This window comes from Pipistrellus kuhlii, unplaced genomic scaffold, assembly GCF_014108245.1.
Source record: "Pipistrellus kuhlii isolate mPipKuh1 unplaced genomic scaffold, mPipKuh1.p scaffold_m20_p_17, whole genome shotgun sequence".
NCBI lineage: Eukaryota > Metazoa > Chordata > Mammalia > Chiroptera > Vespertilionidae > Pipistrellus > Pipistrellus kuhlii.
In genome coordinates this window covers 19,895,289-19,923,195 of record NW_023425482.1, presented here as the reverse complement: position 1 = coordinate 19,923,195, position 27,907 = coordinate 19,895,289, and the positions used below count along the sequence as shown (strand labels likewise).

Here is a 27,907-nt window from a genome sequence, read left to right as displayed (position 1 = left end):
TCCTCTCACTTCTGTTCCCTAGTCCCTTCAGAAGTAGTCACTATTACCAACTTTTTGTTTATTTTCCAGAGATATTCTGTGTGTTATATATATATAATTATATGTATTTGTATGTGTATTTGTAGTCTATTTTTCATCCAAATGATAACGTATTACACACACTGGTTTTCATTTTGCTTTTTAAACTTTGAGATCGTTTCATATAGAGCTGCCTAATTCTTTTTCGTGAGTAGTATTGCATTACATTCATTAATAATTTGTACCATAATTTATTTAACCAGTCCCCTAATGGATATTGGAGTTGTTTTCATTATTTTGCAATTATAAGCCATGCTACAGTTAATACTCATAAATCTTGTACATGTACAAGTTCTATCATAGGAAAAATTCCTAGAATTGAAATGACCACTTCAAAGGGTATATACATTTAAATTTTTAACTGATATTATTTATGTATCTGTTTTCTTACACTTTTGCCTATACAACATGCTACAAAACATTTTTATCTTTGCTAATGTGATAGGTGAAAAACGTGGAAGGAGTTTTCTTAATCAGTACTCCCCATGCAGTTAAATGTAAGACATGGCTTTTGAAGTATAGTCCAAAGAAAGTGGTTCTTTGTTATGCTGATCAAGGTTCTCATGGGTAGTCATGCATAAGAACACAATATCACAATGTAAAGATTTTATAGTGAAATATACTGCGTATAAATAATCTTACAGGACAAAATTAATAATTGCAGTTATGAATAAATATTTGCTCACACTAGCAGCTTTAGTTTCGGTACTTGAGGCTAAAATCAAGTCACAGGTTTCAGCTTGCTGAGTCTTTCTGGCAATGTCAGAGGTCACATAGAGTTTTCGGGCAGAGATTCTCCTGCCTGCAAAAAGTGCAAGAGTCACTTTTAAGTCACTCTTTTTAAGCAACTTTTCTATCAATTGCTTTTATTTATTTATTTATTTTTATTTATTTATTTATTTAAAATATATTTTATTGAATTTTTACAGAGAGGAAGAGAGAGGGATAGAGAGCTAGAAACATCGATGAGAGAGAAGCATCGATCAGCTGCCTCTTGCACATCCCTCACTGGGGATGTGCCCGCAACCAAGGTACATGCCCTTGACCGGAATCGAACCCGGGACCTTTCGGTCCGCAGGCCAATGCTCTATCCATTGAGCCAAACCGGTTTTGGCTATCAGTTGCTTTTAGAGTGTGGTAAACCCACCTAGGTACTGGAGATCTATGTTTGTCTTTGAGAAAATAGGCTGTTGTCTGGGATAATTCAAACATGACAGGCGATCTTTAGGCACTAAATGTACTTACCTACCTTGACCCATTAATTTCATTTAGTGGTGCTGTTATAATAGCAAAGTTTGGAGAGAAACAGAATGTATGGAAATTAGGAAATAATTTAATATATTCTTACCTGCAGCTTGAATAGATATATATCACCAAATAATATTTTTGAGGATTTTATAACAGTTCTAGGGGCCCAGTGCATGAATTTGTGCACCTTGAACTATGGGTACGGGGCGGGTCTCGGCTCATCCTCCACTCCCTTGCCCAGCTCCTCCCGCTGTGGCCTCCAGTTCCCTCTCTGCCATTAGCCCTGCTCCCATGCGCTGACAGCCCCGGCCCCACTCGCACAGACTGATGGCACAGAGCAATTGGGGTCAGCACCAGCAGGAGGTGCTAGTGGGGCCAGCACCAGCAGCAGGTGGTGGGGGAGCAAAGAATTTTCAGAACCCCCAGAGGCTTGCCCCGATGACAGCAACCAGCACCCTGCCTTGGTCTGGTGCTCCCAATCACCTGTTCCACTATCCCATCGTGGCCAACACCCACCATGTTTCGTGTGAGCCTCCTTGTGGTTAGCACATGTCATAGCAACCGGTTATTTGGTTGCTTGGTTGTTCCATCATTTGTTCTATTTGCATATTTTATATATATATATATATATATATATATATATATATATATGAATTATATTTTAATAATATATAAAACAATATTAAGTGTGGCTTCAGTTAGAAAGAAAAAAGAATTATACAGAAATATGTTGGAAAAAATACACCAAAAATGTGATTATTAGTGCTTTAGGAAGATTTAATTTTATTTTCAAAACGTTATTTTCTATATTTTATTGATTTTTTTACAGAGAGGAAGGGAGAGGAATAGAGAGTTAGAAACATCGATGAGAGAGAATCATCGATCAGCTGCCTCTTGCACACCCCCTACTGGGGATGTGCCCACAACCAAGGTATATGCCCTTGACCAGAATCAAACCTGGGATCCTTGAGTCCGTAGGCCAATGCTCTACCCACTGAGCCAAACCGATTTTGGCAATAAATTAGTGTTTTTTCTTCTTAGATAATGTAAAGACCCTTGTAAAGAGGCTGGTATTTATTTACTTCATATACTTTTTCTTTTAGATCCTGGATTTATTTCACTTTCAAGATAAATTAACTGCACGACAATTTCAGAGAGTTGCCACCACTACCTTCCTAACTATGTCAAGAGAACGCCCACAATTGGCAGCAAAGTATTTGCTTCAGCCAATGTTAGCGCCTCTTCTTCGATGTGTGAAAACAGCAGGTAAAGGAGGAAGTCTGGTGGGTTCCCCTCTTCTTCAGTGTTTCAGGTTTAAATGACTTCAGTCTGTGGTATATCAGTGACTTTAGTTTTATCTTTATCTCTCCCAACTTTTTATTTTGAAAAATCCAGTTCACAAAAGTTCTAAGAAGATATAGTGAACCTAGGTTGACCAACTGTTATTTTTGGGCCACATTTGCTTTATCTTTCTCTTTTGATACGTGTACATTTTTTAAAAAAACATAGGAGAGTTAGTTATAGACATCATCTAATATACAGACTTTATTTAGATTTCTCTGACTGTCCCAAGAATTTCTTTTATAACTTCTTTTTTTTTTTTTTTTTTTTTTTTTTTTTTTTTTTTTTTTTTTATAAGTTTTTATTGTTCATATTATTACAAATGTTCCTTCCCCCCCCCCCCCCTCATTGCTCTCCTCCACCAGGTTCCCACCCCACCCTTTTCCCCTCTCCCCATTGTCCTCATCCATAGGTGCACAGTTTATGTTCAGTCTCTTCCCACGCCCCCCTCTCCCCTTTTCCCCAAGAATCATCAGTTCACTCCCCTTCCATACCTCTGATTCTATTATATTCAACAGTTAATATTGTTCATCAGATTTTTTTAATTTCCTTGGTTTTTAGATTCACTTGTTGATAGTTACGTATTTGTTGTTCATAATTTTTATCTTTGTTTACTTTCTCTTCTGAAAGAACCCCCTTCAGCAATTCATATAATTCTGGTTTGGCGGTGATGAACTCCTTTAGCTCTTTTTTATTAGTGAAGCTCTTTATCTGGCCTTCGATTCTGAGTGATAGCTTTGCTGGGTAGATTATTTTTGGCTGTAGGTTCTTGCTATTCATCACCTTGAATATTTCTTGCCATTCCCTTCTGGCCTGCATGGTTTCTGTTGAGAAGTCAGCTGACAATCGTATAGGTACTCCTTTATAGGTTACTACCTTCTTTGCTCTTGCTTCTTTTAATATTCTCTCTTTGTCTTTTGCTCTTGGAATTTTAATAATGATGTGTCTCGGTGTGGTCCTCTTTGGATTCCTGAAGTTTGGAGTTCTGTGTGCTTCCTGGACTTGTAAATCTAATTCTTTCACCAGGTGGGGGAAGTTTTCTGTCACTATTTCTTTCAGTATGTTTTCGATATCTTGCTCTCTCTCATCTTCTGGGACCCCCATAATTCTGATGTTGGTTTGCTTGAAGTTGTCCCAGAGGTTTCTTACATTATCTTCAATTTTCTGGATTCTCTTGACTTCTAGCTTCTGTGGAGGAGTGTCTTCTGGCTCTTTATGTTCCAAATCTTTGACTTGATTCTTGCGATCTTCCCTTCTGTTTTTAGGACTCTGTAAAATATTTTTTATTTCAGACAATGTATTCTTTATTTCTTGTTGATCCCTTATCATTTCTTGTTGACTCCTTATTAATTCTAGTTGATCTCTTTTCCTATCCTCATAGGCCTTATCCATCTTTTCTAGGAAATTCTTGAAAAACCTTATAAGCGTAGATTTGAACTCTATATCCAGATGCTTTTTGTCCTCCATTTCTTTCGTTTGTGATCTATTTTGTTGTCGCATTTGTGATCTATTTTGTTGTCGCATTTCGCAGTTACAGATGGGATGGGGTTTCAGGGTGGAGCCTGCAGCTTTGGCTTCCGTCAGCCCCGCCCTATGCGGGTCCTTCAGTGTTCGCTGCTGGCGCCTCTGAGAGAAAGGTGCCCTCGATTTTCGCCTGCTGCTAAACAGTCTATGCTCTCCCACACTGAGCCCGGTATTGGGGTTCAGTTCCGTTTGAAGTGGAGTTGGAGGTGGTGTTCAGAGCAGTCTGGAGCCCCAGTCTCCTTCCCGTCAGGGCAATCCCGCGGCACAGCCGACCGTCCCTTCTCTGTGTGCAGTGTGCGCACCTCCGGGACCTCCTTTCGCCTCTCCCTGGGGTTCCGCCTTACAGCCCGGCTCCCTATGGCTGAGCCTGAGTCCCCGGGGTCTGGCTTAGAACTGGGGTTCAGAGCAGTCGGGGGTCCAGCACAGTCGGAGTTTTATCTCCTTCCCGCTAGGGAACGCCAGCCAGGCACTCGGCCTCCCTCCTCTCTGGCTCCGTCCTCTCCGCGCGCGCAGCGTGTCTCCGTACCTTGGGCTTTTACAGTTCCTCCGTGCCTCCTTTTGGTTTTCTCCTTGCTTCTCGCTGTAGAATTTCCAGTCAGTCAACCTTCCTGTAGTTCTGGGCAATGTCCGTTTTATATTTTAGTTGTATTTTATTGAAATTGTTGTGTGCGGCTGCGGCTAGGTGTTCACCTGGGCGCAGCCATCTTGGATCCCTTTTATAACTTCTTTAAAAATTCAGAATCCAGCCAAGAATCATTCATTACATTCCCTTATGTCTTTTTAGTTTCCTTTAGAATATAGAATACTTCTCCAGTTTTTTGTTTGTCTTTTATCAACATATTTTGAAGAGCCTAGATTATACATTTTTAAATTTGTATTTACTTGTTTCCTCATGATTAGATCCAGATTAAACATTTTGGCAGGAAAACTACATAGGATGATGGTTCTTTTTTCAGTCTCCATCAGATTAAGGGACATATGTTATCACTTTATCCCGTTATTAGCAATGTTATATTTGATAATTTAGTTAACGTAGTAGGACACAGATTTCTCCATTGTAAAATACTGTCCTCCCTATGTAATTAATAAGTAAGCTATATCATTATAGTCTGAGACTGTGTGATAGTCTGTGTGAATATTGTTTCCCAATAGTCTTTCATACTATGGTTTAAAATCCATTGATGAGCCTTACCAGTAAAATGTTGACTATTTCTTAAGTTATTTCTATTTTGTTAGTTGGTATTCTTATGCAAAGAAAAGCTTTTTTCTTCCTGCCTCTCCCCTTTAAAAATTATTATTTAAATATCAATATAGATATTTAGATTCTTTTTCAATTGGTTACCAAACATTTCTGTCATTCATTTTGATGCTCAGATTTTCCCATATTTGGCCAGTGTGTTTAGCTCTGTGTTAATGTCTTAAAATATTGACATTTTCAACACTTCCCTTAGTATTGATATGTATAGCTTTATTGAATTTAATGCTGGGATACTGAGAATCATTATAGCACTCTTGGTGATTAAAAAAAGTTTTTCCCCCCTAGATAGTTTCTAAGCTTAAAAATGAAGAAAAAAAAGTTGGTTGTTATGGTTAAACCAAATTTAGGTGTGTGTAGACTTTGTGTGGAAGTCATTTTGTAGTGTGAATTTATCTGGATGTACTAGTATGTGGTGGGAAATGTGCAGTCATGGAGAAAGTCTAATTCTTTAGCATAACAATATTTTACCAGACTCAGCCTTTGTGAAGTGAAATTAATCAGACATGACAAACATGATAGTTGAGTAAATATTTAAAATTCCTTTGTATATTTAATAGGAATCTATCATAGAATCAGTATATTCTTCAAAAAATGGCAAAAAAAAAAAAAAAAAAAAAGTGACATGCTATTTCTGTTGGCTTGAGTGTGGGTAATTTTGGTTTTTGTTCTCTAGAGATTCCAGAGAGTGACCTGGTGCCAGGCACCATTTTGGTGACAGAAGAAGAACTTAGTACATGTATTGAGGATATATTTAAGGTTGGTAATTTGAGTCACTGTTTTTAGCTAATATTTTTATTAATCTTTAAAAATAATTTTGCATTTTTAATTGGTTCTTTAAGAATTGGAATGGTTAATCTTAAATTATTCCAAATCATCAAAATCTTTTCACTTTTTGAAACTGGAAACTATAAGCTGTTGGGGGGGAGGTACATTTTGAAACCATCCGTTTTCATCATTTATCTGAAGGTTAAGCAGTTTACATTCTCTAACTAGCACATGCCACTGATGAAAGCATGCCTTTTAAAGAAATCGACAGAGGCATTTACAATACTGTAGGCTTCCTAAAGTGTATGAACGTTTTGAATCTACTTTATAACTTTTGATAATAATTACCATCATAAAGAAGTCTGAATAAATGGATCCTGCATATGACTACCTAAAAATATACTGAAAATGAAAAAAAAGAAAATTGTCTATCCTCCATGATTATATGACATATATGAAATACATGTTTTTAGTAAAAAATCAAGTCTATTGTGTTAGGCTTGGGGTAAAGATTCTTTTTTAAGTTTATTTCGATAAATTTATAAATGAAAAATATTTACAAGAATAAACAGCTTTTGAAACTGTGCTCCATGTAAAAAGGCATAGCCACTTTGGAAAATAGTTAGGCAGTTCCTCACAAAGTGAAACATGGAGTTATGTGACCCAGAAGTTCCACTCCTAGGTGTATACCCAGGAAAAATGAAACCATGTTCACATAAAAATCTGTACAAGAATATTCATAGCAGCACTATTCATAATAGCCCAGATATGGAAACAACCCAAAGGTCTATCAATAGATGAATGGATAAATAAATGTGGTATGTTTACATAATAAACTACTTTTTTAGCCATAAAAAGGAGTGGAATATGGATACATACCACAATATAGATGAATTTAAAAATTATAATTTAAGCCCTAGTTAGTTTGGCTCAGTGGATAGAGCGTCGGCCTGCAGCCAGAAGAGTCCTGGGTTCGATTCCGGTTAAGGGCACTTACCTCGGTTGCAGGCTCCTCCCTGACCCGGGTTCTCACTGGGGCTTGTACAGGAGGTGTGTCTCTCTCACATCAATGTTTCTCTCTGCCTTTCCCTTTTTCTTCCACTCTCCCTAAAAATCAATGGGAAAATATCCTCGGGCGAGGATTAAAAAAAATAATTATGATTTAAAATATTTAATAAGAAGCCAGACACAAAAGACCATATATTGTATAATTAGATTTATATCTGAAATGTTCAGGATAGGTAGATACATAGAAATAGAAAGTAGGTTAGTGGAGAATTGGGAGTAGCTGCTAATGGGTATTGGGTTTCTTTTTGAGGTAAGAAAAATATTCTTGGATTAGATAGTGGTGATTGTTATACAACCTTGTGAATTTTCTAGAAGCTACTGGATTGCATATTTAAAGAGTGTGAATTTTATGGCATATGAATTATATCTCAATAATTAAAAAATTTATATTCCAATTGTCTCATTTCTTTCCTATGGAAGTAAATTAAACATTTTTATTTATTTATTTTTTAATAATTTTTTATTGACTTCAGAGAGGAAGGTAGAGGGAGAGAGAGATAGAAACATCAGTGATGAGAGAGAATCATTGATTGGCTATCTCCTGAACACCCATTACTGAGGATCGAGCCCGCAATCTGGGCATGTGCCCTGGACCAGAATCATACCTGGGACCCTTCAGTCCGCAGGCCGACATTCTATCCACTAAGCTAAACGAGTTAGGGTGTAAATTAAACATTTTTAGAGTAAATTTTCAAACTTTAGTTTATTATGAAATAGTTCAAACATACAAAAAATATGAAGAGTAAAACACTCATGTACCCATCAGTCAACTGAAATTCTCTACTTGAAAGGATCACTATCCTGAATTTGTACTTTTATCTCTTAAGCTATTTGTATTATCATTGTACATGATTTTAAATTTATTTTAATGGCATTGCAATGTATTGACATTAATGCATTGCAATGTATGTGACATTGATTCATTCATTTTCACTACTAGATGTTATTTCATTATGTGACTATATAACTATATATTTGTTTATTTTTCTACTAGAGGCCCGGTGCACGAAATTTATGCACTGGGGAGGGTGTCCCTGAACCCAGACTGCACCCTCTCCAATATGGGACCCCTTGGGGGATGTCCAACTGCCCATTTAGGCCCAATCCTACCAGGATCAAACCAGGATCAGACCTACACGGGCAGTTGGACATCCCTCTCACAATATAGGACTGCTGGCTCCTAACTGCTCGCCTGCCTGCCTTCCTGATTGCCCCTAACCACTTCTGCCTGCCAGCCTGATTAACCCCTAACCACTCCCTGACAGCCTGATTGATGCCTAACTCCTCTGCCAGCCTGGTCACCCCCAACTGCCCTCCCCTGCTGGCCTGATCATCCAAAACTGCTCTCCCTTGCAGGCCTGGTCCCTCTCAACTGCTCTCCCCTGCTGGCCATCTTGAACCCACATGGGGGCAGCCATCTTGTGCTGGAGTGATGGTCAGTTTGCATATTACTCCTTTATTAGATAGGATTAGCAGTTAGCTCTCTTATTACTGGTGAGGTTAAGCATTACTTTGTGCTTTAAGTTCATTCTGTAAATTGCTCATTTTTTCACTTCTGTAAATTGTTCATATAGTTTGTCCATTAAAAATTGTGTTATTGGCTTCTTTTAGAGTACTTTCTTTTTTAAAACAGCTTTATTGAGGTATACTTTACAGAACATGAAATAATGTTTTAATTGTACAATTCAATGATTGTTGGTAAATTTACAGAGCTGTGAAACTATTACCATACGGGTTTAGCACGTTTCCATCACCCCCCAAAGATGCCTTGTGCCTATTTACAGCCACTTCCTTTTCCCACTCTCAGCCACAGGCAACCACTCATCTGCTCTCTGCCTCACTGGATTTGCTTTTGAGGGATATTTTGTATGAGGGAATCATGTGATATGTGCTCTTTTGTGTTTTGTGGCTGGCTTCTCTTAGCATAATGTTTCTGAGGTTCACATGTTGCATATATCAATATTTTGTCTGTTTTTTTGTTAATATTCTATTGTATGACTGTATCACATTTTGTTCATCTGTTCATTAGTTGGTGGACATTTAGATGTAGAGTAAAATATTTTAAAAACAGCTGTGTAAGATATAATTCACATATTGTATAGTTCACTCATTTAATGTATGCACATCAATGTTTATTTAGTATATTCACAGATTTGTGCAGCTGTCTCACTATCTTATTTTAGGATATTTCATTACCCAAAATGAAACCCCACACCACTCCCAAATCCTACTATTGCCCCCAGATGGAGGGAAATTCACTTTTAGTTGGGTGAATTAAAACCTCCTAGAGAGGCAAGCAAAACAGTTTGGTGTAGACACTTGATTATGCACAAGGATTGGGACTATCGTGAAAGCAGAAGGGGCGTAGAAGGGTAATTATTCTCTCTACAAGGTTTTGGCAACTCAGCTGCAGTGGGAAAACAGAGGAAATGTGTATGTTGGAGGGAAATGGTAAACATTGTGTAAAATTTAGCTACAAAGGATGTGTCTTTATTAACTTTCTACTAATACTAAATTACAGAGTACAGCTCCACGGCAGGAAATAAGGGAAACATCTGGGATGGTTGAATTGATTGAGCAACTCACTGGGTAACAAGAGGGAGTTTAATTTTAGAGAGGCACTTGGGAACATTTCCAGCTCTGGTTGTCTCTCTCTCACTTTTCTTTTAAACGGATTTATTGAGATATAATTCACATAACCACACGATTCACACATTTAAAATGTTCAGTTCAGCTCTCTGAATGAAAATTTTATGGTGGGAACAATTACAAGGGAGGCCTTTCCTGTATCTTCCATACACACAGCGCGTGGAGCCATCTGGCTCTGATGGGCCAAGTGGGAAGTTCTCACCATTAGAGGTGCTAGTGGAATTGAATTGAAAGTTGGCATAGTTACTTCTACTTCATCTGCATAATAATTCTCATCATTTCTGTGTGTACTTTACCTCTGGTAAAATTATCTAAGCCAAAAAGGGGATATGCAGTTCAAATCACTTTTAGTTCATTGGCTTCCTATTCTGTTTCCTCTGACTCTGAATGTCTGGGGCCCAAGCTCTAAAATGCTGAAATTCTTTTGTCCTCCCTGGTATGAGATGGATAAATGGTCTTTCTTTGCCTGCAGGGGTGAAGAGAGGCTTAGATTGCATAGAGATTGGTTCTGGGTAAGGCAGGATAAGATAATTCCACTTCTTTCTGACTTGGATAGTTTTTTGTTTTTTTGTTTTTAGAGAATTGGCTAGAATCTGATATTGGACTTGGGTTGGAGGAGGAGTGGGGTTATAAAGGGGATGTTTTCTTTTAGTATTCCTTATAGTACTTGCCGAGGCCCCTAAAGGTGGAAGAAATTTTAGGGTAGGAAAGCCTAGAAGGTAACTAATTATTTTATTTTCCTCATTCTCATTTCCATCATCTTTTCTTCCCTCTGTCTTTCTCTCACTCTGTAGAGAAGATAATATTTGCACAGGTATAATTTTAAGAAGAGCAAGAGGGGCTTTAAGTTACTCTCCCTCCCATCTGTGGCTGTTCCCTAAAGGCAGTCATTCTTTCTGGATGTTTCCATTTTTATTGTAATTGAACTGTGGCCTTGAATAACATGCAAAGGACTGAAAGAAGCATCCTTCAAAGCTGTGGGATATGCAAGTGTTAGATTTTCAAAATGCTGCAGTTCAGATTCTGGTGTAGTGTCGTGACAAGTACCTACCCCTTTGAGTCAGACAGACCTAGGTTAGAATCTGGCCCTAGGGTTGCCTATCATTGTGACTTTAGGTGATGTATTTAACATGAGTTGTGGGGGTGAATAGGTAAATTTTGGTAAGTTCATTGTATGCATAATAGGTGCTCAAAAAACTGTCAGTTCCTTTTTGGTTCAGGGAAATTCTTATTTTAAAGGATAATTTTATACAATATGCTCTGAAAACATGAATAGTAGAAAATGCTATATTAGGTAACTTGTCCTGTTCTTCTGCCTTACACAAGTCTTATTTAAACTCAGTAAGTAAATTAGAAGTTCTGGAATGTTACTATCAAAAGGATCACTGTGATATTTTAGAAGGCAGCATTTAGCTAGTTTAATACTTAACAGGAGTAAAATCAAGTTGCAGCCTGTATTGGATTTCAATGTTAGGATTAAGTCAGCTTGATTCTGAATAGACTCATCATGTTTTTATTTCCACACTTATACATCCCTGTGAAAGATAAGGCCATAAACTAAGCAGACAGTTCCATTTACAGTAGCCTCAGTGAGAATAAAATATTTAGAAATAAATTTAACATTTGCATAAGGTTGTATATTTTACAAAATGTTCTACCATGAGTTATCTTCCTTGGTCCTTACCCTAAAAGCTTGGTGCCTACATTATAAATGAGGAAATGAGATCTAGGGAGCTTTAAATGTCTTATCCGTGTCCACTCACTTGATATGTGATTTCGGGCAGTCACACAGGTGGCACACCAAGTTTCCTGGCCCCGGACTTCCCAATGCTTTTTCAGTTACTCAGCATGTGCTTAACAACGTAATGCGAGTCTATGACATGTGAGGTGGATCTTGTGAGAGGACTGCTTTCCGTTTTGTTTTGCTTTGAAGCAGAAACATTTATAAAGGGCAAAGAGGGCCAAAGATATGGTGACAGAAGGTGATTTGACTTTGAATGATGGGCACACAATCCAATATGCAGATCATGTATCATAGAAATATACACTTAAAACCCATATGATATTATTAACCAATGTCACTCCAATACATTTACTTTTTAAAAAAGAAAACACAGCCATAACCAGTTTGGCTCAGCGGTAGAGTGTCGGTCTGCGGACTGAAAGGTCCCAGGTTCGATTCTGGTCAGGGGCTTGTACTGGTTGTGGGCACATCCCCGGTGGGGGGTGTGCAAGAGGCAGCTGGTCGATGTTTCTCTCTCATTGACGTTTCTAGCTCTCTAGCTCTCTCCCTTCCTCTCTGTAAAAAATCAATAAAATATATTGGGGGGGAAAAAAAGAAAACACATGTTTATTCTTAATACTTTTGACCATTTTGACTCTTATGAGTTTTTCCTTTCCTTTTTATTTAAAATTCTAGTCATTCTGCCAGGGAAATTCAGTCCTCCAGACATTGAAGATAGAAGGTACTGAACAAGCCAATATGTTAAGTCAAGCATTCTTTTGTCCAATCTGTTCTCCCTTTCATGGCTGAAGTTCTATTCTGTTCAGTTAATTCGCATTGATTGAGTAGCTTCTAGCTATAAGTTTTTGTGTTTGTTTGTTTTTTAATGAGAATACAAGAGGGCGCTGTAACTTCCCCACAAAGGTAGAGCTTTTGAGAAAGTAAACACCCTTCAAATCTTTGTTCACTCATTCTTTGATTCAGTTCATTGGTAGCCAAAAAATTTACCAACTACATACTAAGTGCCTGACACTCTGCGAAGTTTACAAATGCTGAAATGATTCAGAGCCAGCCACTGCCTTCAAGGTTACAGTAATGTACAATCCTAATATATAAAAAGCCAAGGTCCGTCATGACCAAAACAACTGGAAGGACAACTGAACAGCAGGCTGCGTGGAGTGACCAGCCTGGCAGAGGGGGCAGTTGGGGAGAACCAGGCTGGCAGGGGGGTGGAGGAGAGCAGTTAGGAGCAATCAGGCCAGCAGGCAGAGGCAGTAGGGGAGATCAGGCAGGCAGGTAAGAAATTAGGAACCAGCAGTCCTGGATTGGAGAGGATGCAGGCTGGGCTGAGGGGGACCTCCCCCCATCCCTGCACAAATTTTGTGCACCGCGCCTCTAGTCTATATATAATTATGTACCCAGAAACACACCTCTGCTGTTTGCAGTCCTCTAAGCTTGAATGAAGGGTTGTAAGGCTTAACTTAACCGCAGGTGCCTCTCTTATGGCTGGCTCTGTGATGGAAAGCCAAGATTCATTCTGGAAGGAATGTGGAAATCCCCAGACTGCCAGTATGATCACTGGTACCCATCTATCTCCTCTTCTAATCTGTTCTGAGCCAGTATGGTTTTTATAGAGCCATACTGTTCTCTTATTTTGCCCCACAGCCTTGTCCTACACATTTATACTCGAAAACCCACAGCTAGATATGGAAGTTCAACTGCAAAGCACCATTTTACTTACTCATAGAGGGGCTTTTTTACACCAAAGGATTGAAAAGGTACCTTGAGCGTCTGTCTTTCCCTTCTCTGCTTCAGCTTTTCCAAGGTATTTTGTTTGGTGATCCCTGGCTGTACAGATGCAGAAAACCTTTAAACTAAATAGGATTTCATCTTTAAAATACTAAGTTCTGAACTGAAAGATCAGAAAGTGTGTCTGGAAGGGAGAGAAATTTTGGTTAAGGTGAAGATTCAGTGTTTCAAAAAATGTTGGGTGGGGAAAGGGAAAGATGGTTCTTTTTTTTTTTTCCAACTAATCTTACCTATTTTTTTATTATTAATATGTTTTATTGACTTTTCACAGAGAGGAAGGGAGACGGATAAAGAGCTATAAACATTGATGAAAGAGAAACATAGATCAGTTGCTTTCTGCACACCCCTTTCTGGGGATGTGCCCACAACCAAGGTACATGCCCCTCACTGGAATCGAACCTCGGACCCTTCAGTCCATAGGCTGGTGCTCTATCCAGTGAGCCAAACCGGTCAGGGCTAGTCTTACCTCTTAATGGCCGAGGTATCAGAAAGGTATAGGAGAAAATTAGTAAACTTGCAATCAAGAGAGAGAGATGCTGGATGAGACTTGAAAGAGGCCTTAAAATTTGATGATCCAACCCCTTTATTTTCCACATAAGGAAACTGAGACTCAATTTGTGTTATGTCTTACAACTGGACATGGAAGTATTTACAAACAATCCTATGTGAAACATATCCAATAGTTACACTGCTGGGGAAAAAAAAAAGCTTTTAAATGATACGGAACATTTTTGCCACAGATAGAAATAATATATGAAGTGTTGAATTATGTTTCAGAACTCGAATTCCCATCTTACGTTGCCTCCAGGTGAGGAGAGAGGAGTCCCAACTAGAAAGAGACAACACATGAGCACAGTCCAAGGAAATTCCGTAATGCCTGGGTGTTAGGGCACAGAGATGGTGCAATGTAGTCCTCCCTCCCTCAGAGGGGAGGAAGCAGCTTGCCTATTGTGCCTTGACTGCTTCTTCACTTGGTGCTGTCACCAGCCTGGTGAAGAGGAGACTGGCCCAGCAGTTTCCTTTGTATGTAGTATGACTTCACTGGGAGGACTGTGCTTGTTTGTTTTTTTCTTTTTTCTTTTTCTTTTTTAAATATATTTTATTGATTTTTTACAGAGAGGAAAAGAGAAGGATAGAGAGTTAGAAACATCGATGAGAGAGAATCACCAATCAGCTGCCTCTTGCACACCCCCTACTGGGGATGTGCCCACAACCAATGTACATGCCCTTGACCGGAATCAAACCCAGGACCTTTCAGTCTGCAGGCTGACGCTCTATCCACTGAGTCAAACCGGTTTCGGCTTTTCTTCTTTTTTGTATAAGTAGCGGTTAATGTTTCATTATTATATTAATGTTTCATGATGGGTGCAGACCAAACTGTTAACCTGCATGTGAGTTTAGTGTGAGGCAAGAGATGGGAAGGAAGGGGCTGTCATTGGAAAGGACTGGCTAATAGGGGTGTCGAACTCAATCAGAGAAGGGGCCAAAATCTAAAATCCAGCCTAAATCGCGGGCCGAATGGTTTACTGAACAGTCATAAACTGTCATTGTGATGGAAACGCAGCGGAGTGCAGTGATGACAGCGCGGTGCGGGCCACATTGCAAGGCCTGGCGGGACGGATTTGGCCCGCGGGCCTTGTGTTTGACACATGTGTAGCCTATGGCCCTGGGGATCCACCAGAAGACTTGGAAGAAAGGGGCTATCTAAGATGCTCAGTAGGAGGAAGAGGAAGTGGTACAGAAGCCGCTGTCTATGGTGCCACTCAGGAACTCCAGTTGTCTTTTACAGATTGCAGGAATAGAGTTATTAATAGCCTGACAAGATGGGATCTACTGATTATGGGGAATAGCGGGGAGAGACAGCTGGGATAAAGTTGGTATGGGTTAGGAACTGAAGCAATGAAGATATCATTATGAACAAGGGGAGTGAGTATGGGAGGTCATGGAGTACAATGCTTTGTTCTTTTTAAAACTGTGGTAAAATACACATAACATAAAATTTACCATTTTAGACACTTTAATTCAATGGCATTAAGTCCGTTCACATTGCTGTACAACCATCACCACTCTCTGGTTTCAGAACCTTTTCATCACCCCTGACTGGGTTACAGGCTCGATCCCGGGTGACGGACAGGAGGCAGCCAATTGATGTTTCTCTCTCATCACTGATATTTCTCTCTCCCTATCCTTCTCTTTCCCCCTCTCTCTAAAAATCAATAAAAACATCTTAAAAAACTGCTTATATATAAAAAATTGAGGTAGCACAACATAATCATCTCCTCTGATAGGTGCTGAAGTAGGAAATTTGACTTTTGCCTTCAAGGCTAGGTGAAGAGGTGAGGGATAACTATATATTCAAAGATTATAGGTTATAAGCTTTAAAATGCTATTGGAATTCAGAGGAGAAAAGTCACTAATAGTTGTTAGATGCTTCATGAATATTTGCATGAATGAATGAATGAATGCATGAATGAACAATTGAACAGTCAAATACATAGCTGGCCTATGGAAGAAGTAGAACTTGATCTGGGCCAATTTAATAAGTACCACTGCCTGTCTTTGAACTAAAAAATACAATCTAGTCATTAGGATGCAGAGCAATCCATTAGGTGGATAACAGAAACTGGATTTTGATAATTTTCTTTTTTAGATGGCTAGTCCAAAACTTTTGGAAAAAAATATATTTTTTCATTAAGAAAATTTAAAGAAAGGTAGATTTGGGCACAGTACAAGGAAGAATTTACATTAACATTGGAAGGAAGGTGACAATCCTGTATGTGTCAAGCAGAGGCCATTAAAGTTCTATGAGATATAGAGAAAATTATTGATCAGATTGAGCCAAAGAGAGATTTATTGCTAAATCTCTCTACTTTAAAAAAAATCTGTTTCTCTGTGAATTGAATGAATTATTAGTTGATGAATTGCTACGAGTAATTCTTAATTTCCCTCTCTTTCCACATGCCCTTCCTCCTTAACCTGTTTTGGTTTTTTTTTATCACACTTGTCACTGTCTGATATTATTGTATATTTATTGTTTATTCACTGTTCCCCCCACTAGAATGTAGAAGCAGACAATTTGTTCACTTCTGTATGCCTGGCACACAATAGATGCTCAATAAGCATTTGCTGAAGCTTTAGATAATAATAAATAACATATATATGTACAGTTTTTCCTAGATATAAAAGTAGTACTTCTTTCTTGTTAATAAAATACAGAGAAGTATAAGGAGAGAATTTAAAAATTGGAGGAATTTATCAACAACAACAACTTATACCACTGGGAAATGTGCTTGATTTGAATTCACCTAAAGTTCTAAGTGTTTGGACCCAATCAGGCCAGTAAATAATAAAGATTTAACCCCATCTGTGTGTTTTTTGTTCGTTGTTTTGTAATGTACAAAAGATGCTGGTAAGGAAGGATGGCTCCATAGGGATTACCTCTGGAACATAGAATCCAAAGCCGAACAATGGGCTCTTACGTTATCTGGGCAATCTGTTTTTGTACCTCCTGTAATTGGTGATATATAATTAGGCCTGCATATTACTTCTGAACACTGCCATACAATGCACTTCAGTTAGCTGGGCTTATGGGGATTAGATCATGCACAGGAAGCTGGCTCCTTGGTTATAGAGCTCCATAGAGGAGTGGGGAGGCTTAAGGAGGGTGAAAATTTAGGGTTGATTTAAAGGGACAGGATTCTCCGGAAAAGCACAGAGATTTTCCACTTTGTGCCTTCATGACCTTTAGTTCCCCATAAGCAGCATTGATTCTTGCCTCAATCCTTTCTGTAAATAAGGGCCTCTTTAAGCTTCCCTTTCCTCACCCTTTAAAAAAGGTTGACATTATAAGATTGTTTTCATTTTCATGAGCTAACTCTACAAAGAATCTAATAGAGCCAGGAAGATAAAAAACCCCAACATAGTTCCTAGAACACATACTAAAAGTATAATCATTGTCAGTTTCTTTTCTTACCCCTCTCCTTTTATCCACTGTTATCACTGTCACACTATCAGGCTTTAATTAATTTATTGTAAAATAATGACATTTTGAAATCCCAGTATGGTTTTTCTTGTGCCTCAGTTTCTCCTTTTATTGCTCAAAATCCCAGTATGTTTGACTGGAGTTTTGATTAGCATTTTGCACTTCTTAAGATACTTTAAGTTACCCACCTTGAATTATTGTTATTATAATTGGTTTACTTGTTTTATTCTTGTTAGATCACAAGCAGTCTGAGAGATGACTCTTATTCATTTTTATATTCACGACCTAGGACAGTGGATATTAAAAAAAAATACGTACCATAATTATTATTAATAACAAATCAGCATCCTCACACACTTTACCCTATAAGGCCAGTGCAGATCTAGAGACACAGCATAACTTCTTTGAACATTTATTGATTTGGAGAGAATAGGACATACCATTCTGCCAGTAACATTTTAAGAGTGACAAATCTAGAGCAAGCTATGTTTTTGTGTGGGATTTTTTAAACTAGGTTTAGCTTTTTCTATGTGACATTGATTGCTTGTTAGTTTCTAAGAGCAGGGCCTTCAGCAGTAAGAGAATTATTGTACAGATGAATAATAGGCAGATTAGGAGACTCCGAGGTAGTCAAAAGTAGGAAAGTAAGGGGTCAGAAAATGGGTCAATTTACCCATTTTGCCCAGCAGTTTTCCAGGCTGTACACACAAAAGAGCTGCAGCCCAGTCTCCCTCCATGTGTTTCAGGCTGTCTGTCAATCTCAAATGGTTTCATTGGCCTTAGAGCTAAAATCGTTTGTCTTAGCACTAGTGTGTTGCTTACGGTAAGACTCTGAGCCCTGCTAAAAGTGTGTGCTGTTTGATTCCCATCCTCTGGCTTTGCAGTTACTCTCTCATTTCCTTTTCCCTAGGTGTACGTGGTGGGAAATGAGCCTTTAACAGTTTTGGTGGATTCCCTGCTACCGGTCCTGGGAGTGCTCTTTTCTCTCTACTGCTTTACCAAGCAGAGCGTGTCTCACATAAGGTAAACAACCAGAGAAACTTACTTGTTTATAAATAGTGAAGTCTTCTCTTGCATGTTGCTCTCATTCTTATTTTGAGTTTAACATGTCTCCTTATAATTAACTAGAGGTCTGGTGCATGAAATTCGTGCACGAGGGCGGGGGGGTGTCCCTTAGCCCAACTGGCACCCTCTCCAATCCAGGACTGCTGGCTCCCAACTGCTCACCTGCCTTCCTTCTTGATTGCCCCTAACCACTTCTGCCTGCCAGCCTGATCATCCCTTACCCACTCCCATGCCAGCCTGATTGATGTCTAACTGCTCCCCTGCCAGGCTGTTAACCCCCAACTTCCCTCCTCTGCTGGCCTGGTCACCCCTAATTGCCCTCTCCTTCAGGGTTGATCGCCTCCAACTGCCCTCCCTTGCAGGCCTGGTCCCTCCCAACTGCTCTCCTCTGCTGGCTATCTTGTGGTGACCATCTTGTGTCCACATGGAGGCAGGATCTTTGACCACATGAGGCAGCCATCTTGTGTGTTGGAGTGATGGTCAATTTGCATATTACACTTTTATTAGATAGGATAGAGGCCTGATGCACAGGTGGGGGCCGGCTGGTTTGCCCTGTAGGGTGTCCTAGATCAGGGTGGGGGTTCCCTTGGGACATGGGGTGGCCTGGGCGAGGGGCCAGTGGTGGTTTGCAGGCCAGCCATTCCCTCCCACTCCCCTTCTGTGAGCCAAACTGAGGCCCTGGTATCTGGAATTTATGTATTTTCTACAATTGAAACTTTGTAGCCTGGAGTGGAGCCAAGCCTCCTGCTGGCTCCGTGGTGGCAGCCATTTCTGTTGGGATTTATGTATCTTCTATAATTGAAACTTTGTAGCCTGCAGTGAAGGCCTGGGCCAGCCAGGGCTGCAGAAGTTTGGCTTCCTCCATCTCCCAGGGCAACTCTAACCTCCTGCTTTTCCAGCTCAGTGGCTGCCACCATTTCTGTTGGAATTTATTTACCTTCTATAATTGAAACTTTGTACCCTTGCATGAAGGCCTGGGCCTGCCAGGGTGTGTGGAAAGCTTGACTTCCTCCATTGCCAGGGAAACCCAAGCCTCCCATATGCTCTCTGTGGCCGCAGCCATCTTGGTTGGGGTTAATTTGCATACTTACTCTGATTGGCTGATGGGCATGGCTGGTGGGCATGACTTGTGAGTGAAGTGGAGTGGTGGTTAATTTGCATATTACTATTTAATTGGATAGGACTAGAGGTTCAGTGCACATTCCTGCACTTAAGGGAAGGTGGGAGGATCCTTCAGCCTGGCCTGTGCCCTTTAGCACAGGCCAGAAGCCCTTGAGGGATGTCATTTGGACATCCTTAGCGCTACCTGTGGGAGTGCACTGACCACCAGGAGGCAGCTCCTGTGTTGAGCATCTGCTCCCTGGTGGTCCATGCGCATCGGAACGACCAGTCATTCCACCATTCAATTGATTTGCATATTACCCTTTTATTATGTAGGTATTTTTCTTTTCAGTCAGAAAAACATTTGAGGATCTTCTTCTGCTCGTGTAGAAAAGAGAGAGCTTTGCAAATTGCAGGGGATTGGGTGTAGTTTTTAGAATGACTTGATTCAGTCCTAGACATTAGAGATGAATGTTTACATGTATGAACGTGCCCCTGTTTAATCAGTGAAAAATACTGGAATTACATGTCTAGCAAGGAGGAAATAGAGGATGGCTCATAACTACCTCGTGAGGAGCTAGGAATCAAGCTCGGGAAATCTGGATCTGAATATGGCACTCTGTAATTTGGACTTGGATTTAGTGTTAGTGCTGCACAGTGTAGTTTAGAATGAAGGGGCTTCTTAGTCGTCCAGAAAATAACCTTTTGTATTGGGATGTAAGTGGGACTCCTTTGGTATCAGCTCTATTTTCACAGCTACTTACGTGGTTTCTTTCTCCTTCTTATAAGAGTTTATATCCTTTCTAAAGTCATACAGAATTCTGATTTTTGGTGTTTGGAAATACCACATATGTAATCTGATGTACAATAATGGTACCTTCTTTGTTGAGTTATTATAAAGACTGTGTATCAAACTGTTTAGCAAATCTACCATCATCACCAAGGGGTGAAGGAAAGTATAGTTGGCGCTTGCACAACATAGGTTTGAACTATGCGGGTCCACTTATAGATGATTTTTTTAGTAAATACCTATACTGTTTTTAATCTGTGCTTGGGATCTGTGGAGGTAGAGGGCTGACTGTACATTAATCTATGCCATTCTATTTATTTATTTATTTGTTTGTTTGTTTGTTTGCTTTTGATCCTCACCTGAGGATATTTTCCCATTGATTTTTAGAGAGAGTAGAAGAGAGAGGGAAAGACAGAGAGAAATATCCATGTGAGAGAAACATTTCAATTGGTTGCCTCCTGCACACACCCCGACCAGGGCCCGGGCTGGGGAGGAGCATGCAACTGAGGTATGTGCCCTTGACTAGAATTGAACCTGGGACCCTTTGGTCTGCAGACTGATGGTCTATCCACTGAGCCAAACTGGCTAGGATAATCTATGCCATTTTATATAAAGGTCTTGAGCATCTTCAGATTTTGGTATTTGCAGGGGATTCTGGAACTAATCCCCCAAGGATATGGAGAGACAACTTAAGTTTTTTGGGAGTCAGTACAGATGACCCACATGTTGTTCAAGGGTCATCTTTACTATCTTGCATATTAGTCAAAGCTTACATATTGCCTTTGACTCTAACTTTTGGTTAGCGCATCATTGTAGCCCAAAGCCATATGGGAAGTGACAATAGAAAGTGCAGTGTGAGATGGAGATTATATATGTGAATTTGGCTGTAATGGGCCATCCATATAATAACTCTTGTTTTAGTTTTGAAACGCAAGTCCTCATAACACTGTCATGTCCACATCAGAGACTAAGAAGGAAGAGGCAAATGTTTATTCCTTTCCTCTCCTAGTAGAAAAGGGATGAGGTATCAGCAAGAATTTGTTGGTATGCTGTTTCTTGGTCACCAGCAATGGGTCCCATTGGTAGTAATGGTTTCATTAGTGTAAACTTTTTTTCACAGTGCCTACAAAGTGTACACAGTGGGTACACTTTGTATTACAAAACAAACCCCATTCATGTGGGGCTTATATGTCAAATCACATTTATTTCTAGAGCCAAAGATCAGTCAGTCACTATTGAATTTCAGGATATTTGTAAGAAGCATACTTTTCATTCTTGCACTTCAGTGGAACTAGGTGACTATGCCAGCACTTAGAATGCAGTGGGACCTGACAGTCTTTCTTTCTCTCTTGTTAGATGCATAGAGTAAGATGACAAGCTCATTTATAACTTCTTTCTGCCAGGTCACTTTGCCAAGAGATCTTATTATGGATTCTGGGGAAACTGGAGAGGAACAAAGCAGTTGCCAGCCTGAAAGGATTTGCAGGATTGGACAGATCTGTGCCTTCTCTGCATTCTCTATGTCAGTTTAGAGCTGCCACTCAAGGTGGCATTATGATTACCATCAAAGAGGCCATTTGGTGAGTCCAATCAAACTTTGCTGTCTCTCTTCAGATTTAATTGTACCCGAGGCCAATCTGTGATTTGTCCACTAAGGGGCGCTGATAGAAAGGAAACAAAACAGCGGCTGACGTGCTTCTGTTTGTTATAACGTCTAAATGAAATGTTCAGTCATCCTCCACACTTTTCCTCCATGCTAGCTAACAGCATGCATCTGATAGCTAGCATGGAGGAAACATGCTAGCTAACAGCTCTGCATCATGACAAGCCCCTTACTTCACAAAGTCTTTGCCAGTGAATCAGAATAAAGGGCAGACACATGCTCACACTCAACACCATAAACCAATGCGCTTTCTCACAGAATGGTATATGTGTGTTCTGAGTCAGACATTTTCCTATTGGAAGATGCTTGATAGCTATTTTTTATAGAAATTTTATAATGGCGGCTTGTTTCTCCCAGGAAATGATTAGAAGGTGCTTAATAAATGTTACTGGAATGGGTATTTTATTTCTCTAACATCTCACAAGTGTAGTTTAAATTATTTCCACTTTCTGAGTGATATGAATAGATGTTATTACCTCAGACTGTAAAATTATTCTTATCAGATTTCACAAGTATTTACCTGGTGGCAGCTACTGTACTTAGTTTTCATATCACTTTCAAAATGAGGCCATTGGTTAAAGTGTTTAATTTTTTTATTCATGGTTGACTAAGTTTTAGAACACTTTCATTATGATGAACTTGAGGAAAATAAACATATTGGTTTTTAGCAATTATCAGTACAAACACAAGCTAATATTTTACTCAGAGTTGTTTTGTTGAGCATTAGTAGGTTCTGTGGTTATGCCCTGGAACTGAAAGAGTTTAAAATTTTGGGGCATGTTTATTTAAAAAATGCTTTGAAACAGGGACCAATTTAGTGACTATATAGAGAATTTTATAGTATTTAACTTATCAGTAGTTAAAACTTATTGCTATCTTAACAAGTCTTTAGTGCATTTTTTAGTGCACATGTATCAAAATCAACAGTTCTTAATGAAATTAAAGTTTCTCTTTATTGTAGGAAAGATAGTGAATAGGCAGTGCTTGAATGAATCTCCATCCTGACCAGATCCTTAATCTGGGGTCTCTGTGTGGACTTTTAAGGGGCTATAATCTCCTTGAAATTATACATGCAATTTTTTATATGCAAACATGGATTTTCCCCCCTCCCTGGAGTAAAGGGAAAATAATTTAAAACAAAATTTGCCGTCTTTTTAATGATTTGTTGTATGGAGAAATAGCATGTTACTTTAGAATATTATTAATGGGGTTTTAAGAAAATATGTCTCCGGGTGATCAGTCTTCCCAAGATAAATGTGATCCACATTTCAGTGATGAAGACGAAGCCCTGTACCAGAAGGTATTCTCAGAGCAGTGCCAGCTGGAGCATCTTGGGGACTTGCTGTCCCACTGCCAGGAATGTGGGTTGGCTGGTGACTTCTTCATCTTCTGCTTGAAGGTAAGAACTACAGTGCATACAGTTCATGGTCAGCTTTATTCCAGGGTAGTATCAGGAGCCCCATTGAATTTCCAAGGTAATCATGATCTTAGGTCCTAAAATTAGGGCCTATTGGGATAAATAATCAGAGGATACAAGAGTAATTTATTTTGTAAGAGGCTTGGTAAAGAGAAGAAACCTACCCTCAGCAGTACACGTATAACTGAACGACTTTACAAGGGAATGTGCCCTGAATTTTAGAGATGACCAGAGCAGAACTGTTGATCTACGAAAGGGTTAATCTTTGCTCTGTGTTCATAGTAAGAACTCTTTTGAAGTTAATAGCAGGTTTTACAGCTATAGAGTAATCCCTTTCCTTTCTGACTATTGTTTTGTCAGGTATTTGGAAAGGAGATTTAGCCGTGCTGCCTCTCTCATTTCATTGTGTAGCCGCTTGAAAACCTTCTCCAGGTTTGCTTTTTGGGGCTGGTGGTTGTCCTTCCTGTTGTCCTAATCTCCAACAGTAACCCATACCCCATACAGTTACCCCTTATGAGCACTATTTGAGACCATAGCCTCTGATTCCCTGTCTTCCAGCTCTGCCTTCTCCATTATTTTCTCTGAAGAAAGTGTCTATTCCAAGAGAATGCTTGTGGAGTTTAAGGATGGTGTGGGTGTGGGAGAATGCAAGGAGGAGTGAATTAGGGCTAACAATTCTAGAATTTGAAGTTGGGGATACTTTTTTGATGCTTTCTCCTCTCCCATGTTCACATCTACCCCCTCCACCCAGCCCACTCATTGTGAATAACATTACAAGAATATATGTCCTCTTAATTTGACACTTGAAAAAATTTTTATTTGAAAACAAAACAAAACAAAAAAATGAAAGGGTTTTTTTGTTTTGTTTTTTCTCCTCTAAATCAAGGTTCTCCCACATTGACATTTTGGTGGGATAATTTTTTGTTGGCTGCAGGAAAAGGGGAGATGGGAGGCCTTCTGGTGAGGACTCGGGGGGGGAGGGGCTTCCTATGCATTGTGGGATGTTTAGCAGCACCTCTGACCTCTTCCCACTAGGAGCTTGTACCACCCTCCAATTATGATGACCAAAATTGTCCTCAGATATTGCTAAATGGCCCTGTTGGGAGCAAAATTGCTTAGGCACAGTTGGGAAGCACTGCTCTAAACTGTCAGTTACTCTGTTAAAGCATTAATTGTTAACACGTTTCGGACCAGTAGTTTTATTGCTAGCTTTACCCAGTGGCCAGATAAGTTTCTATTGAACGAGTACAAAAAGTGTTTTACATAAATGTCAAAGGCACGCTTTACAATTAAATACCCATTGCATTTTGGAGTTATTTATTACATGTTCTTCCAAGCTGATATCTTTTTAAAGTATGATCCTTTGTAAAACACTGTATGATATGAAGTGAGAATTTTCATGATCCGTTTCAGTAAGTTAAGGTTTTACCTTCCCAAGGAAATTTGCAATATGAAGAGCAGGGGAAAGCCTACAAAACCCACAGAAATGAATTATGTATTGGTAGAAGTTTAGTTCTAAATATCTTGGGGAAAAGGCTGTGGTGCTGAAAGCATCTAATCGTCTCTAAAGAGGTTTGCAAATGTTATTTGGCTTTAGTTCAAGGAAGGCTAGTGATGGAGATCATAAAAATACTGGTGAAATAAATAGCCTTTCAAACTAGTTCTTCGTGTATATGTTTTTCATTATGAAGTTTTAAATTTTCATACACAGGTATCATGGTATAGGTACTATTCTGCCACTTACATTTTTTACTCCATAGTGCCTTTGAGAGCTCTCTGTATTGATATCCCCATAGACCTGGTTCACTTATCTCAACTGCTGCAATATAATAAATACATCAAAACTTACTCATTTTCTTATTGCTGGGCATTTTTGTTTCCAATTTTTGGCCAATATAAATAATGCTGCGGTGAACATAGACTTGTCCTTTAAATACACATTTCAAACCGTTTTCTAGCTCTTGTTGAGCCCTTCGTCCTACAGGCTTTTTATTTACTTTCCCTTTTCTCTTACTCTGACAGGAGTTGACTCACGTGGCTGTGGAAAATGAAGCAGAGTTAAAAACGCAGAACTTCTCCAGCAAAAGCCTCCTGGAATTAGAACAGCACCAAACCCTTCTGGTGGAAGGCCAAGAGCAGAAGCTGCTGGTCCTACAGCTGGTGGCTGTTCTGTGCGAGAGAATGTCTGAGCAGATATTCACAAACATCACTCAGGTCAGTGTCTGTCACATTCTGGATCCAGCCTGGTTTGGTTCCTTTACCTTCTTTCCAAAAAAAATGTTCAGAGAATATTACTCAGAGTGTGGTTTGATGACACCTGCCTCAGGGTTACCTGGAATGCTGGTTAAACATGCAAATTACTGAGCCCACACCAGACCAAGAGGATTGACACTTTCATAGGTCCTGGGAATCTGCATGTTTATTATACAAACTCCTGTGGTGATTCTCAAGCGCTTAAAACTTTAAGAACTGTTTTAAGTGAGCCTGGGCATCTGCTTGTTGTTGTTGTTGTTGTTGCTGTTAATTCTTACCTGAGGATATTTTTCCATTGGTTTTTTAGAGCGTGGAAGGGAGGAGGAGAGACAAAGAGGGAGAAACATCAATGTCACATCAGTTGGTTGCCTCCCACATGCAGCTCAACCAGGGCCAGGGGTGGAGCCTGCAACCGAAGTACGTGCCTTTGACCGGATTGAACCCAGGACCTTTCAGTCTGTGGGCTGACACTATCCGCTGAGCCAAACATCTGTATTTAAAAAACATATTTTTATTGATTTTTAGAGAGAGGGAGGGGAAGGGAGTCAGAAAGAGAGAAATGTGGATAGGCTGCCTCCTGCCCACCCCTACCAGGGATCAAACCTGCAAACTGGGAATCAAACCAGCAACCTTTTGGTGCACAGAATGATGCCCAACCAACTGAGCTACACCGGCCAAGGCTGGGCATCTGTATTTTTTAATGCTCTATGGATGTGCATAAAAATAATCATCTAGAATTTTATAGGTCCTCTAACTCAGCTTATCTCCCTAATAGCCTATGAAGTTTTAAGATTAAAAAAAAAAATGCTTTCAGATTAAATTAACTGTGTGTGAATCAGCACCTAAATTTTATTGGCTCAGACATAATTTTTACCAGCTTTTTTTTTTTCTTTTTAAGTCCTCACCCAAAGATATTTTCTCCGTTGCTTTTTAAGGAGAGTCGAAGTGAGGGGTGGGATGGGCAGGGAAACACTGAGGTGAGAGAGACATAATTGGTTGCCCCCCACAGGAGCCCCTACCTGGCAGGGATCAAACCTGCAACCAAGGTAGGTACCCTTGGCCAGGAATTGGAATTGAACCTGAAACCCTTAGTTGTGCGGGTGGATGTTCTAACCACTGAGAACATCAGCCAGGGCTTACCAGCTTTTTAAAAAATATGAAATAAAAATAATAAAGCATAAAGCAGTGCAGGTGCTATATTATACCACTTTACAAGAATTAGTTGGTGGTAAGATGGTATAATTGTCGCGTTTAAATCCGATTCTCCAGCTCTTTGTATCCTTTTCATTGTCATCTGCCTCGGGTGTTGCTAAGCAGCATTTCAGTACAGCTCCTGCTGAGAAAATTTGCAGCTGCCTGTCAGCTCTGACTTATCGTGACTGTTTAATGAGAATTATGGTCATGATTTTTTTCCTGGCCTCTTATTCCTTCAGTTCCTTGACCCTGTGTTAGCTACTCAGTGGGGTGATTTGTTTCTCTTGTGTTTATATCGTTTCCATGACTTTCACATGCGGATCTTATGTTTTTGTCTCAGGATGCTAGTTGGAAGGGGAAATGGTCTAAACATTTATATGACTTGAGCTTTTGCTCTTATCTCCTATTATTCCCAATTATGGAACAATGGTTTGAGGCTGATACTAAAATGAACTGTCCCATTAAATTATCCTTCAGCTAAGGTTAAAATGTATCAGGACAAAAAGAAACACAAAAATATATATTAAATTGCATTTAGTAATCTTATTGCTAGTGATACTTTTGGTATGTTATTTTGAAATACACATGGATAAGTTATAATAAATGTTATAGTAATTAGGGACCAAATTTTTCAGTGTAAGAAAAGAATTATAAACATAAAATCAAAGAACTTGAGTAAAAACACTAGTATCTTGAATTTTGATTGGAAATATGAGTGTGAACTCATGATTTGTTTTTTCTCTTTTTGAAAAATATGTAATTCCTGGCTAAGTGCACTGTCAGTGCCAAGAAGCAATGATAGCACAGTAGCACTAAACATCATTTGTGCTGGATTATAGTTTCTAAATACCATTTCCTACTAAAAGAACACAAAGCTTATAGGATTAAAGATTTATTTGTGGTCTAGGGTAGGAATTGTATACTATAATCCTCAGGGCATTTTATTGTACATGAATATAAGGAAATTATGTGAAATTAA

The 27,907-nt window shown here is 39.4% G+C and overlaps 1 protein-coding gene across 2 annotated transcripts in view; it reads left to right on the top strand.

Moving 5' to 3' along the window:
- The window catches only part of TANGO6 (transport and golgi organization 6 homolog), a 136,016-nt gene that overhangs the window by 14,934 nt on the left and 93,175 nt on the right, over positions 1–27,907 (top strand). For both annotated transcript variants that reach the window (XR_004988562.2, XM_036441362.2), the window contains exons 6-11: positions 2,430–2,592; positions 6,123–6,205; positions 18,356–18,468; positions 21,805–21,981; positions 23,337–23,463; positions 25,504–25,695. Coding sequence is in view for 1 of the 2 variants with exons in the window: in XM_036441362.2 (XP_036297255.1) it covers positions 2,430–2,592; positions 6,123–6,205; positions 18,356–18,468; positions 21,805–21,981; positions 23,337–23,463; positions 25,504–25,695 (855 nt within the window). In the remaining variant the exon portion in view is untranslated. The remainder of the gene's footprint in view (positions 1–2,429; positions 2,593–6,122; positions 6,206–18,355; positions 18,469–21,804; positions 21,982–23,336; positions 23,464–25,503; positions 25,696–27,907) is intronic.